This window comes from Siphateles boraxobius, unplaced genomic scaffold (assembly GCF_051911475.1).
Source record: "Siphateles boraxobius isolate OS27281-9 unplaced genomic scaffold, OSU_SipBor_1 29, whole genome shotgun sequence".
Lineage (NCBI taxonomy): Eukaryota > Metazoa > Chordata > Actinopteri > Cypriniformes > Leuciscidae > Siphateles > Siphateles boraxobius.
In genome coordinates, this window is record NW_027508908.1 from 4,055,575 (window position 1) to 4,076,361 (window position 20,787).

Genomic DNA, 20,787 nt, shown 5'->3' on the forward strand with positions numbered 1-20,787 from the left:
TTTATTATTATTTATGATGATGGCATAAAATGAGAAAATAACTAATGGTAACATTTCATATACCATTAAAACATAATTAAATAATTAAATAATTAAAAATATTTAGAATCTGCACGTCGAGCACGTTTAAAAAAAAAACCTAACGTAACTTCATTGAGTTGAGGCGGTCGCGGGCAGACCGATAAATTTATACATAAGATAAACTGAACTATAAAAAATAAAAAAAAGATTAATTATGGCTGACGATGCAGGTCATGCAAAAAAGAAGACTTATTATTTTAACGAGGAGTGGGAGACAGAATTCCTCTTCACTAATGTTAAAGATAAAGCTGTATGCCTCATCTGTGGAGCACGCATTGCGGTTGCCAATGGTCTATGTAGTGTATGAAGGTCAAAGTCTGATTCCATCCATTCGGAGGATATCAACTATTTTCAAAGTATATCCCAGCCTTTTAGATAACCAGCTAATCATCTGGTTAGCATGAAACTGAACTGTGCACCACACAGATAAGTCATCAAGATTGCTGAGTGCGACAAACAGAGACACCGAGAGCACATGGTTGTTAGGCAAGCAGCAGCTGTTGTCTCTAGAGCAGAAGAGTTGGGGGTTGGTCGCCTGAGTCTGTTGTTTCTTTTTCCGCCCTTTCTCTGATTAAAAGCTACAGTTATATTCTGTGCTTGAACATAACAAGCTTTCATCATGCCAGTGATTTAGCAGGTCAGACTGCAACATGATCTGCATCTGATTTAATGTGCTGCATATATGTGTCATTGCGCTCACTCGTGCAGTCTGCCCCATTTTTTTTTCACTCTCACTTGTTTTGTCTGTCACCTTCGGCTTGTTTTCTGCAGCACAGCGCGTGCATGTGGCCTTACTTCCTCTAAAATGTTGCAGCCCTCACTTCTAGAAGAAGAGGAAGCCATCCTGTGACTGCAGTCGCGCAGTGAGAGCGTGAGGGATTGGAGGAGGGGAATCGCTCAGGAAGGGAGGGAGGGATTGGAGGACAGAGTTGCGAGGCAAACCAGGATCACATGAGCACAGATCTGTTTACAAACTGAATGTGTGCGGCCAGGAAAGACGCAGGAGCCTTCCTGGAGAATATTACTGGTCAGCCTCACTAGCACACATCTTTAACCCCCAGATGCTTGCGTCTTGGCTGGGATATTTGTTGAATGAGCCGAGGGACGATTCGTTTTTTCGGTCTACTTTTTTGATGGAAGGATTGAGAGAGCAGATGGATTTAGGTGGAGAGAAAAAATACTCCCCCACACACATAAACGCTTGAAAATACTGCTCTCTTCATTCTCTTAAAGGGCCTGCTCTTCGATAAAGGAATATACCTAAAAAAAAAACAAAGCAGACCGAGAGGCGACAACAAGGAAGAACTGCTGGAAGAATCGACAAGAGACCCAAAGGCATGCCAAAGTCTTTTGCAAGAGGGTTTGAGGGAAGACAAAGACTGTAGATGGAGTATTGTATTAGATTGTATGTTGTTCAAAGTTCTGCACGTATGGATGTTTAGTGCTCGCTAAACCGCCAGACGCAGGATTTATCTAGGAATTTGTTCACTTCTGTGTGCGACAACACAGAGAAGATCACATCCGAAGTGCCATTCGGCCACGTATAGACTCGATCTCAAAACCCCAGAAGAATATCAAGGGCACATTATTCTCCCTTTGTCTCTGTAACAAAGCACCTTGTGCATATTCACATCAGCAGAGGCAAAGAGTGATTGAAATCTTTTGTCCTTCGATGCTGGCATCATAGAAGTGAGATGAATGGTGGAATAATTTGACTATAATCAAGACAGCACACCCTATCATTTTAAGAGCTGGTTCTCGGACAACGTTGGTTGCACAGTGGCAAATTGTCGGGAATAAGTTAAGCTGGAATCTGGTTTTCGGTTGCGTCCTCCAGCCCCCGCATTGCCTGTTCCAGACAAGCAGTGAGTTTTGCAGCAGCTCTGCTTGGAGTCAGATTACATGCAACCATTCCAATGGTGTAACGGTGAGTGGCCTTTACGAAAAGTCAGCATTAGTCCCCCAGCATTAGTCACTGAAGCGTTATCGCTGCTGAGGATGTTGAAACCAGTTTGAAGAAGTCAAAGGGAACTATTCAGAAAGGTCAAGGGTAGCTTGTCAAAGATTGTGGAAGTATTCATGCTATGCGTACGTAGACAGCTTTTTCACATCCGGCATGCTGTCAGCTTTTTGCTCTTCTGAAAACTGATATGTCTAGAGATTTATTTTTAGATGAAAACATGGATCGACTTGTAACAAGTCAAATGTTTCAGTGACAGTAATGCCCAGTAAGTAAACACGAAATGCATTCTGATTATCGGAAATTGCTCAGATTCTGATTACGTATGTCATGTAAACGCGTCAACTCGACTGCCTAAACCAGCAAATAAGACAGCTGCCATATTTATGTATTAATAATATTTTTGGGTCTCATATATATATATATATATATATATATATATATATATATATATATATATATATATATATAATGACCCCAAATATATGTTCAAAAGTTTGGGGTCAGTACGATTTTTTTATGTTTTTGAAGGAAGTCTCTTATGCTCACCAAGGTTGCATTTATTTGTTCAAAAATACAGTAAAACAGTAATAGTGGGAAATATTATTACATTTAAACTGTTTTCTATTTGAATATATTTTAGAATGTAATTTATTCCTGTGATTAAAGCTGAATTTTCAGCATCATTACTCCAGTCTTCAGTGGCACATGATCCTTCAGAAATCATTCAAATTCTAATGATTTGCTGGTGAAGAAACTATTATTTTAACATTGATGATAAAAATAATTTTCTATCAATGTTGAAATCATAGTTGTGCTGCTTAATATATATGGAAAATACGTGTGCAGGAAGCTGCTGAGCATGCAAACAAGATTGTGGACCATTATCAGAATATTTTGTGCATCTACAAAAATGTATCATTCTTTGAGTTCCATATATACAATAAAAAATATCATAATCATTTCAGTCATAATCATTCATACGAATGATAATAAAAATAAGAATTCAACAAAAATGTATTCAGTTGTATTACTGTAAAAAAAAAAATGAAATATTCTGCCATTGTGTATGACAAAGCATAATAATAATGATAATATTTGAGATCTGTTGCCGTGTGGCACACATTAAATCTCATTGTACCTTCCCCATCAGAATGACACAAGCTTACAATAATCTCTGTGGAAGCCCCTCCACATAAGCACCTTATATGAATCGTTCCACAGATTCAGACTAAGGGGGATTCTTGCTGACTCTGCGTTAATCTTTAACTCTTAAAGTACATTGACTGACTGGGGAATATGAATGGAGAAGAACTTTCATGGTTAGAAAACAGTAAACTACGAATGGTATAACAGATATGGGTTCACGAAAGGCCAGATGGTGCTTTGTTGGGAGTCAATCCCACAGTTGTTCATATTTGTTTTTTTGTGGTGGATTCATAGCTAATTTCCAAAAATTCCCTTGAAAGTGGGCGTACTGAAGAACTGTGTTCTTCCTGTTTGCGTGTGATGTAAACTGCTGATTTGAGTGTGTGTTTGTGTGTAGGCTGCCTCTGTGGTTTAGGGTTGCAGCATTCAGACTGTGATATGTCAGAGGAAGACATCTACCGTCTGCCGCTCAACGTGTACGTCATCGTACTGGGCATAGGCATGTTCATCTTCATGCTCAGTGTAATCTTCTGCTGCTATCTGTTCAGGCAAGAGCCCAAACACATGCACCACACCCGCACAACTGCTGTACCACAAATCAGATGTGTCCTCTGTTGCGTTCCGCTTCTGTAAAGACATGTAGAAAGACACAGTAAGGACATGTCTGGAACTTTCTATAGTTTGCGTACATACACACACGCGCACACACACACACACACACACACACACACACACACACACACACACACACACACACACACACACACACACACACACACACACATATATATATTCAGGCAAGAACGTTCTGAAAAAGTTCTCACTAAGTTATGAACAAACGTTCTTCGGTCTTTGTTAGCACAAAAACATTATCTATACATCATTCATGGACAGTTTTTTTCTGAAACGTTTTAGTTGGACGTTATGGGAACATTATGGGTAGGTTAATTTTGAATGTTCTCTGAATAAGTAATAACGTTTAAAAAACATTAGACGAACCTCCAACTAAAACGTTCCAGAATTTTTTTTCCGTGAATAAAGACGTGATACCTTTGAACTTACGTTTGTCGGAACGTTTCCTGTCAGCTAATCACACACATATATTTAATTCATAAATAATAAATAATACATTTTCATTTAATTATTAGTTTAAATTACATTTTGGATCCAAGACTTTGTCAGAATTTAAGATGACAGTATAAATTAGTAGGCTATATGATGTATAAGTATTTTTATGCATTTGAAAGTTTGACAGGAAATGCTACAGCAAAATGATTTTACACAATCACATCATCTCTCTTTTGCACCGCCCACAGCAGTTTCTGCAGTTGAACTCAGAAAGTGTAGAAGTGTTGTTTAATTTTTCTCTCTCTCTTTGTTTACAGGTTGAAACAGCAAAGCACAAGGGAGCAGTACAGCTACAATGAGGTGGGCCTAAAACAATACAGTTAGATATAAATATAGTCTTGATGAAATCCAATCTAACAGATGACCTTTATGATATACTTTACTTATATAACGTTAAATAGTTAGCATGCAAGCATGACACAACACAAGACACATATGTGCTTTTTTCCCATGAATATGTTACAAAAGCACCTGCATTTCTGTCTTTTTTTAAAAAATGGTGAAAAAAGGTGCTTACCTTTATATAATTTTGGTCAAGGTCCTCTGAATTTATTTCAGATAATAATGTATCTGAAATATCTGATGGGTCTCACAATAAAAACATGTAACTTGCTTTAAAAAAAGAAGGAATAAGACTCCAAAGTGTACTGTATTCACAGAAAGTGCTATGTAATAACATGTAAAGAGAAACACTAGCAGACTAAACTGTAATTGAAAACACAGTAATCGATAACGTTGCAAGCACACCGACACTTCTCAATTCTCAGTTACTTAGCCTACATTAGTCTGTTACAGTGGCTTTTTCCTAGATGAAATATGTAACTTCTTGCTTTTTAAAATACTTGCATAGCGGTACGTTAATTTTCTCGAAAACTATTTGTCTCTCTCTTGTCGATTGTCGTTATGGAAAATCGCAACAGCGATCTCTCTCAGATTTGTAATTCTCATAATCCTACACAACGATGCTGACTCGACCAATGGCGAAAGCTGTGGGCGTGGCTATGTTTGTTCGACCAATGAGTGAAGGGGCGTGTTCGCAAAGCCGTTTCCGAAAGTGTGGCGCAGAAGTTACGCATTACGCCGTTCGCACTTTAGCTCGAGTGATTTATCATATAACCATAAACCAAAAACAAAAAAAGGATTTAACATTAAACAGCACAGTGTCATTTTCTTCTTTATTTTCTCTTAAAGGTGGTGTTGAAAGGCGCAGGAAAGAAGCTGAGCCTGCTGGGAGTAAGTTTCATAAGCTCTTTGTAAAAGAACATTTGCATTTTAAGACCATGCCTGACTGTTTAAACTTGAAACTGTGCTTTAAAATTTGTATGACGTCAGAAAGATCAAACCATTATTTTTAAAGGGAAAACGTCACAGACAGCATTTAAATGCAGGGACAATCATAAATTCTGCATAAAGTTTTAAAAACTACTTTTTTACACCAAATCATTAGTAGTAGCCTAAAATGTAATGGATTTGAATTTCACAATTAACAGGGTTAAATATATTGGTTACACTATATTTTAAGGTGTTCGTACTGAATAATAATAATAATTAACTACTTAGGGTTACGATTAGGTGTGGTTTAGGGTTAGTTAACGTACATGTAACTATGGACAATTTGTAGTTATTACTATAGTAACTACATCATGTAAAGTGTAGTATATACAAAGTATTGGACAAAGTTCAGAATCCTGTTGATTAAATCAGTAGTATGTCACCGTTTCTTGAGAATAAGTATCTATGAACACAAGCGTCAAAATCAAAGATAGTTCTGCATTTCAAATTTCCATATTTTTAGTGCATTCAAAATTCTTAAAATAAGGTTATGATGTGTTCACTTGTTATGTAAAAACCTCAAGGGGAAATTCTTGATAATGCAAATAGACCTCTGCGGGATTTTCTGGTCATACCAACCACCTGGTGAACTGCATTATGGGAGCACTGATGTTATTTTCAGTAGAATAGAAATCCAGCCCCCTTTTGCAAAATCACATGGTGTAGGAAAAAGTGTGACTGAAACCAAAACAAAGGGAAAATGTTGGAAAGGCTACAGCCAGCATTCATGAAGCATTTTGCTAAACAGATAAAGTGTTTGAATTATGCCTTTATTAATAAATGAAAATGACTCTAAAATAGTTTTGTGTTTTGTGTCACAGCAGCCCTGTGCCGTTTGTCTAGAGGAATTCAAGACCAGAGACGAGCTGGGCGTGTGCCCGTGCTCACACACCTTCCACAAGAAGTGAGTTCCACTGTAACAAGTGTTTACTTTACAGAAGAAGCCACAAGTACTTGTTCCAAGAACTGCTTTGAATATATAGAGCCAGCAGAATTCCCCAGAAAACTCATCAGTCAGTTTTACACATCACACGCCTTTGCACGTCTATTTAATAATAATAAAAAAGTTTTGTGGCTTCAATTGATCGATCTGAAGCCACAATGTTATAGTAGGCTACTTCTAATAAAACACAAGTCTTTTTTTATGGGAAAACGGACAAAATATTGATGACGCCTGATATATCCAGAAATAACCCCCCCACGGTTTACACAAAAATATGAAACTGTTTTCAACATTGATAAGATTAGTTTCTTGAGCAGCAAATCAGCATATTAGAATGATTTCTGAAGGATCATGTGACTGAAAACTGGAGTAATGATGCTGAAAATTAAGCTTTGCATCACAGGAATAAATTACATTTTAAAAATAGAAAACAGTTAAATGAAAATATTTCACAATATAACGGTTTGTACTATATTTGTTGATTAAATAAAAGCATAAAAGGCTAATTTGAAAAACATTTTTTTAAAATGTATCGACCCAAACTTTTTAACGGTGGCATATGAAATAAAATAGCCTATTTTATATATATATATATATATATATAAACCTAGTTTGAGCAAAAATCTAGTTTGGTAGTTGCAACCGTATTTCTAAAGAAATCTTTCATTGTAACTTGCAGGTGCCTGCTGAAATGGCTAGAGATCCGCAGCGTCTGCCCTATGTGCAATAAACCCATCATGCGTATCCAGAACGCCGACGCCCCACGAGGAGCCGAGGTGCTGCAAGACCCAGAGGAGGTGTGACCCCAGAAACTGTGCGGCCCACGGCCAGATTAACACCCTCCAGTTCTGCGGTCGTTGGAACAAATCACGTGACCCGCTAAGGCTCTACAAAGCCATCTATATGCACCGCCACAGCGGACCTGGAGAACGTGAGAAACCAGGACGACAACGTTCAGCCTCCACTAGTGATTCAGTAGCCAAACATAAGAATAATCTCCTATATATATCGTGCCACAATATTCTTTAAATTAGTAATGTGCCGAGGTTCTAAAGTGAGAGACACACCGTGCATGCTGGGTAACAGGCATCAAAATGAGAGGTAAATATCTCAGTTTGCCTCAGGGGATCTAACTAGGAAACAAAAGAAAACAATTAACTTTTTACCGCCGATGAACGGGCGTATGTATGTGACAGTAGGGTGTAGGTGTAGTGCACTGTCTGTTTGACTGGTACTACAGGTCTTCATAAAGATCCTGCGTAGTCCTTACAGAAATATTCAATATATAATCAGTAACCAGCAGTTTTTCCTCTCCATTTATCGTGTCCACTGCTTGAATTGTTCCTTTCTCTTGTCATTTTGTATTGTTTGTTTTTGAATAAAATGTTTTTGTGGTTAACCTTCCTTTAAAAGAAAATGGTGGATAAAGATTTCTGGAGCTTTAGATAGCAGAATTTTTTATTGCAAAACCTGAATTCCTCTATTACAGCACAATTTTTTATATATAAAAAAAATCCATAATCGTCATTTCATCAAAGAGGGAAAAACTGGCTATTTATAGTCATTCATGTGACAGGAGATGCAAGTTTGGGAAACGCACACAAATGCACCTCCAGAAATATGTTCATAGGTGTACAAGGAAACAATGGGTGGGAGAAAAGATTCTTTGTCCTCAGATATTCTATTCCTCTTAATCCTGATGTAAAATAGATGGTTCTAGCTGGCGGCTTCGGCTCCTTTCGACTCCACGTATTCCACGGCTTTCTGTTTGACCGCCTGGATGGTCTCAGGTGTGCCGTTTGTCTTCTCGTACTCCAGGTAGCGCTTGAAGAAGAACTTGATCTTCTTCACCGACACGCTTAGGTGAATCACACGGTCAAAAAGATCCCTGGAGGGAACAGGAAAATATTTTCAAATAATGTTGTGCCAAACACAAGATTTGAGAACAGAATTTACAAGATTTTAAGATTCTGTTCCACTCTACATATAATTATGGATGCATGATCTATCAGCCATCATATCGCTATAAGCCGAAATATGTTCGTTTTTTAAGTTATCTGGCTGATAAGAAAATTGGGCCGATGTATTAAATTTAAATATTAAAAGTCTGTCATATAGGCTACAGAAAAGTATTATGAGAACATTATAAGTGTGTGCTTGGGACAGGGATGTAATGGCGAGACACTTGTTTTTGTAATCAGAAAAAAAATATGTAAAAATTTGGATTTTAGATTTATCGGCCAATATATCATCTATCGACTTTCAAATAAACGTATCGGTTATCGGTATCGGCCAAAATTTTATAAAAAATATATATAAAAAAATCATTTAAAAAAATTTACAATAAAAAATAAATAAGGGACATAGAATAAATTAAAATTAACATAGCAATAGTTTCAAAATGTAAAATAAAAAGTAAATAAAAAAATTTAATAAAAAGTAATACAGAATAATATTTAAAACAAAATCAAAATGAATACAAGTTTTAACTTTAGCCTAAGTGACCAACTATCAGCTTTTTTTTAAATAGAAAGAAATTGATATTGAGAACCGATATGGCCAATATGAGGGCTTATTTTTAACTACCAAATAAGTACTTGTTTTAAACTAATATTTAAAACAAAATCAAAATGTGATTGGTTGATTTGGATGATTAAAAGGGTTTAAAAATTCATAATATGGACTTCATGAAGTACAATTCCTACCCCAGGCATGCTTACCTCACTTCCCTCTGAGAGCCGTGCTTCACCATCAGATCTATGAAGATGGACCACAGGTCTGTGCGTTTGGGGTAGGTACTCAGGACCTTGTCAAACATGGACTTGCCCCTCTCAGTATTCCCGTACTGAAACTCCAACCGGGCAAATTTGGCAATCAGGTCCACGTCTGGAAAGGTAGTGAGGAAACAATGCATGAGAACTAACAGGCAACCTGGAGGGTCTGGATGTCATTTAAAAAGCTTTTTCAGATTCATGACACCCAGTTCCCACAGAGATGACATGTAACTGGGACTCACGATCTTTATTGGACAGGCTCTGCAGCGCCCTCTGAAGGAGGGCATTTGTAGCGTCGCTCTGACGCTGTCGTAGCAGGAAGGTGCCGTAACTCAGATATACAGATTTCTCCTGTCTGAAGCGTTTCATCATGTTTTTATAAAGACTCTCAGCCTCCTACACACACACACACACACACACACACACACACACACACACACACACACACACACACACACACACACACACACACACACACACACACACACACACACACACACACACACACACACACACACACACACACACACACACACACACACACACACAGGATACAAAAAGTTTAATACTGTGATACAGAGTTTCAACTTTGATGTAACTAACCGACAAACAAAATAACTTGGTATACACAATATATTGGTGGCCATATTAGTATGGCATATTAGTAACTGATGTGGCCAATATAAGGACTTGTTTTTGATTTCCAAAGAAATAAATATTTAGCCATATTAGCATTTCATGTACTACATTATTGTTTTTCTGATGGCTTGTAGCATGCGTTTATGTTTTAGCTTTTTTAATAAATTGATGTATAAATAGTTAAAAAAAAAGAGATCTTTTGTTACCATTTATACCACAGACAACATACTTACACTACCATTCAGGGTTGGTGATTTTATTTTTAAACGATTGAAACAAGGCTGTAAAACAATAATATTGTGACATTACCGTTTTCTATTTGAATGCATATTAAAATGTAATTTTATAAATACAGACCCGTTCCTTTTGAATGGGAGTGTAAGTGGCTGTGGTATAAAATTTGGGTCATACCACCCAACCCCTACCCATATCACATCAGTGCGTCCCAACTAACAACCAATCAGATCACGTCACTAGACATCATGCTCACTTTAATCTTGTCCGACTTGGCATAAATGTCGGCAAGCTGCTGGTACACAGGAAGAGGTTCACAGTATTGGATGGCCCGTTCAAAGATTTTCTGCAAACTGTCTGGTGTCCCGTACATGTTCTCCAGATTCAGCATGGCCACCCACACGTTCAGCTTTTCCTGTTCCTCTCTAAACACACAAACAAACTGGTTAATAGTTGTAAAATTTGATTTCCTTTTTGGATGTTTTTTAGAACATTTATGCTAAAAGCGCATATAACCCTTTTATTAAAAGTGTAATTTCTTTGCAAGTAAAGAGTTCTTTACACTCAGTGGTATCTTAATAATGTCTGCTTTCAAACAGGTTTCCTGAAGCAGTTAATAAGTTGGTTGTATTTATTTAATGGCAACAGGGCTTGACATTAACACCCGCCAAATGCGGGTGGATTTCAGCAGTGATGTGTAAGGCAATCACTCCTACTAGCCACTTTGGCAGGTTAAATTTTATAATATACATTTTTTAACTGTAGTTTTTTAAAAAGGTAGATACTATAGATACTAAAATATATCTGAAACTCTTCCGCAGGATACACAATACCAGCTGCACGTTCTCTCTCTCTCTCATCTCTCCAACAGAGAGTTACACACAAACCCGCCTCGCTTTACTCACTCGATTCATTTGCTCTGGATGAATATTGTTTTTTGTTACAGGGCTTGATTTTCAGTAAAGGGATTGTGCATATTGAGCATAATTTTACTAATTTCCACAGATAAAGTGCAGCACATAAAGAGAAGTATATTGGCTATATAAAACAGTATAATGGATCCGTGCGTCTGGTCTCAAACTGACAGCAGCCTAATATACCGGCTGCCAAATTATGAAATAATATTAAAAATATCTATATGGCAGTTTTTCCCTATGGTCTCGATGTCAGTGTGGCCAGTGAAAATGCTGAGTGGCTAGTAACTTTGGAAAACCACTAGCCACAGTGGCTGGTTAGCAAAAAAGTTAATGTCAAGCCCTGAATGGCAACCATACAAACTAAAGTGTTTCACCTGAAGGAGATGGTTTTGAGGGCTCTCTCTGCGACAGTGCGCGCCTGCTCGATCTCCGTGGCCTGCAGATGGAAAGCCATGTACTGCAGCCAGAGGAGGGAGCTGTCCGGAGACGACAGCAGAAGACGCTCAAACGCTGTTGTGCTGTCGGGTTGTACAGATATGTCCATGAGCTCTGCCTCCAGCTTGCATAGCTTCAGCTCCGCATTCTGCTGCTCCTGCTTTAGCTCCTTACGGGACTGTTTCACAGGCTGGAAAGAAAGAGGAGCCGTTTACAATTTTTTTTCTAAGTCGTAAATAAAACAGATTATTGGAGCAAGTTTTAAAAGAAAATACTTTTTCAGTTTTTCTACTTCAAAATATCATGTTTAATTCGAAGTGTTTCTTGCTGTTTCTTTGTTATTTTTTGTGAAATTTATTAGTAATTTTTGAGTGAAAATTGTTTCAAAATTTCTTTTCAGTGTGTGCACCTTTAACCTTATTTTTTTTCTCTGTTGTGATATTTAATAGTCTACATGGGAGCAACATAATTTTGATCCAATCCATGGCTCAAGAGTTGGAATGAATGCACCTTTCATTACAATTGCAAGCAATATTGATCTGTCCCCTAGCGGAACATGGTGATCGCAAAAAAACAAAACAAAAAACTTTTGCATCCCCCAAGAAACGTTGTTCGTTTGTAAAAAAAAAAAAAAAAAAAAAGCGTCCCCCTGAGAATTTTTTCGTTCCTCTGAAAAACTTTGCATTCGTTTGCACAACTTCTGCCTCTCCCTGAGAAACTTTGCATTCGTTTGCACAACTTTTGCGTCACCCTGAGAAACTTCGCATTCGTTTGCACAACTTCTGCCTCTCCCTGAGAAACTTTGCATTCGTTTGCACAACTTTTGCGTCACCCTGAGAAACTTTGCATTCGTTTGCACAACTTCTGCCTCTCCCTGAGAAACTTTGCATTCGTTTGCACAACTTTTGCGTCACCCTGAGAAACTTTGCATTCGTTTGCACAACTTCTGCCTCTCCCTGAGAAACTTTGCATTCGTTTGCACAACTTTTGCGTCACCCTGAGAAACTTCGCATTCGTTTGCACAACTTCTGCGCCTCCCTGAGAAACTTTGCATTCGTTTGCACAACTTCTGCGCCTCCCTGAGAAACTTTGCATTCGTTTGCACAACTTTTGCTTTTCCCTGGAAAACGTTGCATTCGTTTGCACAACTTCTGCCTCTCCCTGAGAAACTTTGCATTCGTTTGCACAACTTCTGCCTCTCCCTGAGAAACTTCGCATTCGTTTGCACAACTTTTGCTTTTCCCTGGAAAACGTTGCATTCGTTTGCACAACTTCTGCCTCTCCCTGAGAAACTTTGCATTCGTTTGCACAACTTCTGCCTCTCCCTGAGAAACTTCGCATTCGTTTGCACAACTTTTGCTTTTCCCTGGAAAACGTTGCATTCGTTTGCACAACTTTTGCATCTCACTGAGAAGCTTTGCATTTGTTTACAAAAATACTGCGTTCCACCATGAAAATTTGCGTTCGTTCATACATTTTTGCGTCCCCCTAAGAAGCTTTGTGTTTATTTTCAAGACTTTTGTGTTCCCCTGCGAAACGCGGTGTTCAGTAGAAAAATTTTCCCATTCTCCCAAGAAACTTTTGTGATGGAAACAATAAAGGGAAGTAAAAACTATATTTCAGTTTGGAAAATAAGTTTCTCGGTGAACGCAATAGCTTTCTATGTGATTCTTTCCTTCCATTTCCTATTTTTGTACATCACCATGTCCCTTTGGGGGCTCAGTACAATAGTCTTCAAGGGAGCAATTTAGTTTTGATGCATGTGTGAGTTCACCTTGCTCGTGACTTCCTGCTCATCCTCACTGGATTCATGGGTGTCGTCTACTGCGGCAAAAGGTGTTAAAGAGCCAAGCGTTGATTCCCATGGAAAGCCAAATGTCACCTGCAGCCGTTTTGGTTCTGTTTCCTCATGTTTACCCTAAATATTCAGACAACAGTTGTGTTACATATCAGAGAGGAAGTTGTACACCTATATCTCAAAATATTTTATTGTTCTGAAAAGAGATGCGTCACCTTTACTTGGCCACACTTTTTATCCAATGTAATTTCTTCCTTCTCTCTGAAAAACACATCTACACCACTGTCACTGTCCTCAGTTTTTGTTTTCTTTTTCTTCTTCTTATCTTGTAAGGTTTTCTTCTCTTTTGTGCGTTCTCCCTTCACTGGGCATTCTTCATCTTTTTTCCTTTTGATCTTCTGTCCAACTGTCTCATCGTCTTGTTGCTACAGGGATAAAACACAGAATCAAATCCATCCTCTTCAAAACTAACACACACACACACACACACACACACACACACACACACACACACACACACACACACACACACACACACACACACACACACACACACACACACACACACACACACACACACACACACACACTTACTTGGCTCTCAGAAAGAGCTCGTTTCCTCTTGGCAGCTTTTTCGTCATATTTCACTTTCTTCTCTCCCTTCAGACGTAGTTTTAGATCAAGAGATTTTGGAAGTAGATCTGGTTTCCCAGTGTCCTCCGACAGGAGCGACAGGTTCACATGTCTGTTCTCTACGTTCACACTAAAATTTAAATTAATTTATATGAACATTTTTTTTGTAAATCGCAAAATAATTAGGTTATTGGTTGTGAAGTTGGAGAAACATTACCTGAGAACCTTGGCTGTTACCAGTGCATTCAGGGTAATGTATTCGGAAACAGATTTCGGGTCGTTCATGAAGTATTTTGTAGCGTGTTGGAACTGAACTCTTCCTGTGATGGCCCTTGATAACCTTTCAAAAAATAAAAATAATTTTAATTCAACTCAGGAGACTAGAATGGCTTCATTAAAAATATGCGCATCAAAAGATGCTATACCTCACAAATATGCCTTTATCGTTAATAGACGTCACGTATCCTCGGATAATCTGGTCCTCTTTGATATCGGAAATTGACTCAATGTCTGGGTCAGTAATGTCTTGCTGGTCCTTATGCAATCTGCAGAAAGGGAAGAATAAATAAATAATAATAATACAAATTAATTATTTGTCTAAAATTTTGGGCACAATACAATGAAACTAAACTTTAACTCCTTTTCATACTGAAGTCTAGCACAGAGCAAAGCTGAAGTCAGGTAAAGAATTCTTTATAATGCTTCTTTGTAATGACAACACATGGAAATGGTTTGTCAGATGTCTACATGAGAACAGAATGTTTTGATGAATTATTTAATAGTTTCAAATGACTTGCAAGATTAGTGGCCAAAAAATACAAGCCAAAAGAAAAAAAGGATTGCCATCATTTGCACAATTCTGCAGATGTACGCCGGATGTTCTCAATATTCTGAGAAGAAAGCAACAGATGATATGGGTCAAAGACTGACACAGACCACCCGTTTAATACTTCAGGCTACACATAATGCTCAGCTGATCGTTTCTCAGGATAGGAGGAGCACAAATCACAGCTGTGTCCTTCTAAAATGTTTACTTATTACGGTCAATGCAGTAACTACTGTTAGAAAACAAAATACAGGATCTAAAAGCTCACATGCTTACTTAAAACATTGCATAAAAAAGGGATATATATATATATATATACACACACAGTTATTTTTTATGCAATGTTGTAAGTATATATATATATATATATATATATATATATATATACAAACACATTTTTTTTGTTTTAAGTATATATCTCTCAATATATATATATATATATATATATATATATATATATATATATATATATATATATATATATATACACACACACACACACACACACACACACACACACACACACACACAATTAAATAATAAACGAGGTTAGAGTTTGAAGGGTAATTCAAAATAACCAGATTAGAAATAAGGTTATTTTAGCAGTGAAGTGTATAATACTGAGGATCTTTTTGGATATAGTAGAAAGAAAAGTGTAATACGAAGCATAAACTTAATTTTTAATTTTGTACCAAGCTAGACAAAAGATTTTAAAGGGATAGTTCACCCCAAATATGAAAATGATCCCATAATTTACTCACCCTTTCTTTTTTCAGCCAAACACAATTGGATTTCTATTAAATAATATCCTGGCTCTTCCAAGCTTTATAATGTCTTTTTAAGTACACAACTGTAATAATTATTGAATTGCAAATCTGACTACTATTGTTACAGCTACCATTTATTAAAAAATCATTACTGTCTGTCATTATAACATTATTGTCAATGTAATATTTCTTTAGGTAATGTAGTAGGTTGTCATTTTATTTGTATTTATTGTCTGAGATACCGTCCTCTTGAAAGGAAACTTTTAGCTATTGATTATCAATAAAAACATAAATGTCAAATAAAAATAAAACAATAAAATACAGAAGTGATTGCAGATCTTCAACCAGTTTGTTCTCATTTTTTTAAATGACACTTGATAATATACCTGGAGGGGCGTAGTGAAACGCTGAAGTTCCTCTCTTTAACCTCCTCAATAATATAGCACCTGGAAAAAAGACATGCACACACATTAACAAACTTTACATTTTAGAACTTCCTTGTAGGAAAAATCCTGAAGACATTCATCATGAATAATTCCAGCCACGTCATGGCTCATGACTCACCGGACTAGTTGGCCACGTTTGTAGGGCTCCAGTGGGTTTTCTCCATATGCATCAGAGAGATCCGTTACCGAAGCAAAACCCCAATTCTCAAATGGGAGATGAAGCGACAATCCCTGGTGAGGCTCAACTTTCCGAACCGTCGCCATAGTGACCAACCCTTGCTCCAGCTTGTACATCCCTACAGCAACAGAACACACAGGAAATGCTAAAGAGACTCGAGGGACGACTGCAACGTGCGTCAAGACGGCAGAAGTGCAAAATCAAGTATTATGTGACTCAGCGTTTGTTATAACAAGGAGAAAATATGAGCTAGGAAATCTCCTCTGACAAGTGTAGTTATGACTCGAGATAAAACTACAAGTATTACCTGTGAGTGACAGAGAAAGCTTTAGTTGAGTCTTGTTGAAACGAACACCCACAACCTTTGCAGAAACAGTTTGTCCTGGTTTAAACAGCTTTTTTGGTTGATTAGCTTGCTGTGGGAAAAAAAAATGTGAAAGTTATAGCTTGTTTGTTACCAAATTTATTTAAAGAGGACCCATTACGCCCTTTGTTCATTAACATTATTTTTCATATATTTGACATTGTTGCAGCACCTCTTTTCCCAGTCTGTCAGTAACGCTCTGTTTAGTTCCAGTCTATGAAGCCCCTTCTTCTGAAAAGCACACTGTGATCTGATTGGTCGGCTGGACCAGTGTGCTGTGATTGGTCAACCACTTCCAGTGTGTTTGAAAAATGTCACGCCCCTTTCCATAACAGCGAGTTTCAACACACTATAACTCAACTCACAACTCATCCAGGCTCGCATATTTTTTTTGCATATGCCTTTGCCGGGAATTTATCTCTTTCTATGCAGTTAATCAGCGCATAATGCATTCGAAATTACTTTTACGAGTAAACTAATAAAGCAATATTTTATATCATAGATTACCATTAAATTAAATTTCTCAAGAAATTAACATATGTTCCCGTTTATTTAATTTACTGCCAAATACAAATGAAATTGTTTTTGTAAGAGCAACGCAATCTTGCAACACGTTGATTCTAAAATACTAAATTTAACAAGCAAGAAAAACAAATTGATAGAGTCTCACCCTAGGTTTTTTAATCATGGCTAACAGCTCAACGGTTCCCGTGAGGTTGGGCTTCACATCAACTTCCAAGGTTTTTCTTCCTTCGTTGTACTGAAAAAAAGGCAAAAAATTACTTCAACAGTTCATGCTGTTTTTAAATTATATTTGCTGTTCTTTAGATTCCAAACGTTACCGTTGAAGGGAAGCATAAGACTTCATCTCCAGGTGTGAAGTTTGTCTCAACTGACTGCTTGTCACCAGCTTTCAGTGTTCTGAAATAGAAGGAGTAAGAGTGAAGTCTGCAACAACGATTATAAAATGCACAAAGACAGCAAATGTTTGTTGCAACTGTTCCCATGTGCTGCTTTCTCACATATATTAATGTATGGAGAGCTGTAGCAACGTATACCTGGGCAGAAGACTGAGTTCAGGTATGGAAACACCATAGTCGGGGTGAGAGATTGCCAGGAAACTGTTGAAAGAGAATATTTCATGAGAATAAACAACTAAAATGAATGCTTTGCCAAATAATTTTTTTTTCATGCTACCCAAATATCAAATAAAACAATGTCAAAAGTCCATAAAAGCTGAAATTATCACTAAAGCAACAATGAAAAGTATTGTTTTATGCATTGATGTTTTTGACACTTTTCTCATTTTGACATTTGACAATAAAGAAAAAAAAAAAGTAAATAGAACTCAAGTCTGAACTGCAACATTAAAATGTAAATTAAATCAAATTACAAGAATGATTGTATTTTTCTTCCCTCCAAAACTTTATGCAGCAACATGTGGCCTATTCCTCACATTGAGCCACAAAAAACAATATAAAAAAAAAAGTAGAAAGGCAAAATAAATGTAGAAATCGGTGCTACCTAAATAAAGCAAGCATAGAAAAATGCTGCCGTCTACCCTTTTGCCAAATAGGCAGGAAAATTTCAAAACCCATAATGCACTGGGCATGTTGCCATCCCCCAGTCTGCTATGGATACATTTACCAGAGTCAAATAGAGCTTTGCTTTAATAGATCATACTTCTTAGCAAACTTTTAGTCATAATGATGCAGAGAACGTAAAGAGTAATTGTTTAGCGGCATGGGAGTTACTTTTGGTTTCCAGTGAAGGATTCAGCATGTTGTAGGCAGCGTCTAAAGGCTGCAAAGAATCGTAAATAAGGGCAGAACGCCACGACGGACAATCTGAAAAACTTCTGTGCTTGTAGTCAACATTTCAAACTGGATGACAAACGCAGTGTTTTAGGCCAAACAGAGGGTAAAAACTGAAAGAAACTGTCCGTTCTGCCCAAAGCAAAACGTAAGATAAGAAAGCTGCTGCCACAGTTTTCCATTTTGACCATAATGCTGTTTAAGGAGTAGACAGATTTATTTTCAGTGATAAGCCTACCCTTACAATAATTGTTCTGTTAATAGTTCACTTAAAATTAATCAAACAGCTGATGGACCACATTGACTTCCATAGTATTTTTTACCCAACTATGGATGTCAATGGGGCCCATCAACTGTTTGGTTACCGACATTCTTCAAAATATCATCTTTTGTGTTCAACAGAAGACAGTAATTCATACAGATTTGAAACAACTTGTGGGCGAGTAAATGACAGAATTTTCATTTTTAAGTGAACTATTCCTTTAATATTAACCCTCTGTCGATTCGACTGTCTGTCGAGCAGGGATATTAAAATAATGGAAATACAATCTGTAGTTTTCACGAAAGCCCTGGAGCGGTCAAAAGGCTAAGGCTGGAAAATCGAGATGAATTTCTCGGTCCAGGTAACACTGAGAACGACTAAACATTGTTCATTTACATATACTACCAACTAGGGCTGGGCGGTATATCGAGTTTGTTGTACATTATATCGTTATATTTTTTAGAAACGATATGGAATAAGGCAATACCGCTTATATCGATAAGTAAGTTAGTTTATATATTGTAATTGCAATTTAACCAAAAAATACAGAGATATGCTTTTTTGGCAATATCGCCCAGCCCTACTACCACATTGTAACAACACATAAAGTGATTGAAAATCAGTGAAGTAACACTGCTGTATTTACTTGTGACCACGAACTGTGTGCCCTCCAATCACTCTGGCTTCGACCTCTGTCCCGACCTTCAGGGATGATGTTGGGAAGCTGCCAACCGCAGGAGACTCCTCTATCTCAGACACATGGATACTTCCTGTGGTCCCCGACGGCAGCGTCACCAGCACGTTCATGGGCTTCACCTTCTTTACTGTGACCGTCATCACTTCCCCAAGAATGAGCTCACGGGATGGACCTTGGCTCTTGGATTTGGGCTGCTTGTGTTTGGTATCAGGGTGCTGGATCGCTACAAGAGGAAATCCTCCTAACTCCTCACTGCTCGGGTCCTCCACGGTCACATTCAGATGGGAACCAACTGAAAACTTCTTTGAATCCAAGATGTTATTTAAGTGAGTCTGAAGGAGAATGATGGTCAGGTGACCAGTGTCACCCAATGAGACAGCAGCAAAGTCTTTATCGGTGTACTGGATTGTTGCAGAGAGTTTGGAGTCCTTTGTCAACTGATTAAAAACACAAAGGATCAACTTTAACAGACTTTCCTGAACAAGTCAGATGCTGTGGATTTTCAGAGCTGTAAGTAGTGCTTACCTTTTTTTTTTTCGTGATTAACTTTGGAAGTAGCGACACATGGACCTCAGACTTTAAAGGGTCAACATGGAGAATCACTGCGCTGACTTTGCAGCCCGGAGTCACATTCACACCTGAAACATTTGCACAAATCTAGTTAGGCGAGAACTAGCATGTTATCCATCCATGTAAAGATCTGCACATGTACATACATCCACTTTTTGAAGTTTTAAAGGCACTTTATATGCTTTTTCAGTCCAGACATGTAGACAATCCTATATGGGCATCACTTAAACAGGAATCGGTTACATTTGGAACCAAACCATTTAAGACATTCCGTTCTAATGGAAGTTCATGAATATTTCTATTCTTCCACTGATGATGAAAAAGTGTTGTTCTTGTAAACTAAAATTATTAAAATTTGCTTTCAGTCATTGAAATAAAGCTGAAATAACAATAAAAATATTAGATTAAAAACTTAAACGAAAATTATAAATGTTGCCCTACGCAACTAACTGAAATAATTTAGTATACTAAAATAACTAAAATAATTGAAACCTAAATCAAAATATATTAACAAAGCACAAAATTACTACAAATCAAATAAAAAAATTAAACAAATATAAAAAGAAAAGCCAATTCAAAATATTAATAAAAGACTATAATACTATATAAATAAAACTAAAATGACAAATGAAAAATCTAAACAAAAACAAGAACTCAAAAGTTACCAGTTTGAATTAGGGGCGGGTGATATGAAAAACAAAACAAAAATCACATCCCTGTATTTTTCATGATATTTTCATGTTGGTTTTACTATTTTGCAAGTGACTGAACAGTAAAAACGTATCCTTACAAGGTAACAAAATACAAAAGTAAAAGAATTGCAGACCAAAAGTAGGGGTG

The 20,787-nt window shown here is 37.3% G+C and overlaps 2 protein-coding genes across 4 annotated transcripts in view; one reads left to right on the forward strand and one right to left on the reverse strand.

The window, feature by feature from the left end:
• The first annotated feature begins 589 nt into the window (after window positions 1-589).
• LOC143753641 (RING finger protein 122) lies at window positions 590-8,010 on the forward strand. Its single transcript, XM_077246195.1, has 6 exons — window positions 590-2,008; window positions 3,588-3,738; window positions 4,576-4,618; window positions 5,510-5,551; window positions 6,472-6,554; window positions 7,273-8,010. Exons 1-6 carry the CDS (start codon window positions 1,984-1,986, stop codon window positions 7,394-7,396), a joined length of 468 nt encoding a protein of 155 aa, XP_077102310.1. The 5' UTR covers window positions 590-1,983; the 3' UTR covers window positions 7,397-8,010.
• Window positions 8,011-8,033: 23 nt separating this feature from the next.
• pdcd11 (programmed cell death 11) overlaps window positions 8,034-20,787 on the reverse strand; it is a 28,693-nt gene continuing 15,939 nt past the window's right edge. For all 3 annotated transcript variants that reach the window (XM_077246188.1, XM_077246190.1, XM_077246189.1), the window contains exons 19-36: window positions 19,903-20,015; window positions 19,327-19,814; window positions 17,663-17,725; window positions 17,447-17,525; window positions 17,275-17,364; window positions 16,548-16,656; window positions 16,181-16,358; window positions 16,003-16,062; window positions 14,449-14,568; window positions 14,241-14,363; window positions 13,985-14,153; window positions 13,606-13,815; window positions 13,367-13,510; window positions 11,532-11,782; window positions 10,497-10,665; window positions 9,610-9,763; window positions 9,314-9,479; window positions 8,034-8,481 (exon numbers count right to left, since the gene is read on the reverse strand). In XM_077246188.1, coding sequence (XP_077102303.1) covers window positions 8,310-8,481; window positions 9,314-9,479; window positions 9,610-9,763; window positions 10,497-10,665; window positions 11,532-11,782; window positions 13,367-13,510; window positions 13,606-13,815; window positions 13,985-14,153; window positions 14,241-14,363; window positions 14,449-14,568; window positions 16,003-16,062; window positions 16,181-16,358; window positions 16,548-16,656; window positions 17,275-17,364; window positions 17,447-17,525; window positions 17,663-17,725; window positions 19,327-19,814; window positions 19,903-20,015 — 2,858 coding nt within the window. In that variant the 3' untranslated portion in view covers window positions 8,034-8,309. The remainder of the gene's footprint in view (window positions 8,482-9,313; window positions 9,480-9,609; window positions 9,764-10,496; window positions 10,666-11,531; window positions 11,783-13,366; window positions 13,511-13,605; window positions 13,816-13,984; window positions 14,154-14,240; window positions 14,364-14,448; window positions 14,569-16,002; window positions 16,063-16,180; window positions 16,359-16,547; window positions 16,657-17,274; window positions 17,365-17,446; window positions 17,526-17,662; window positions 17,726-19,326; window positions 19,815-19,902; window positions 20,016-20,787) is intronic.

Excerpts from the sequence above, each read along its gene's own strand:
- LOC143753641 (XM_077246195.1), top strand. The coding sequence starts at position 1,984 with ATGCAACCATTCCAATGGTGTAACG. Across the intron at positions 2,009-3,587 it reads ACCATTCCAATGGTGTAACG|GCTGCCTCTGTGGTTTAGGG; the intron begins GTGAGTGGCCTT and ends GTTTGTGTGTAG. Across the intron at positions 5,552-6,471 it reads AGAAGCTGAGCCTGCTGGGA|CAGCCCTGTGCCGTTTGTCT; the intron begins GTAAGTTTCATA and ends TTTGTGTCACAG.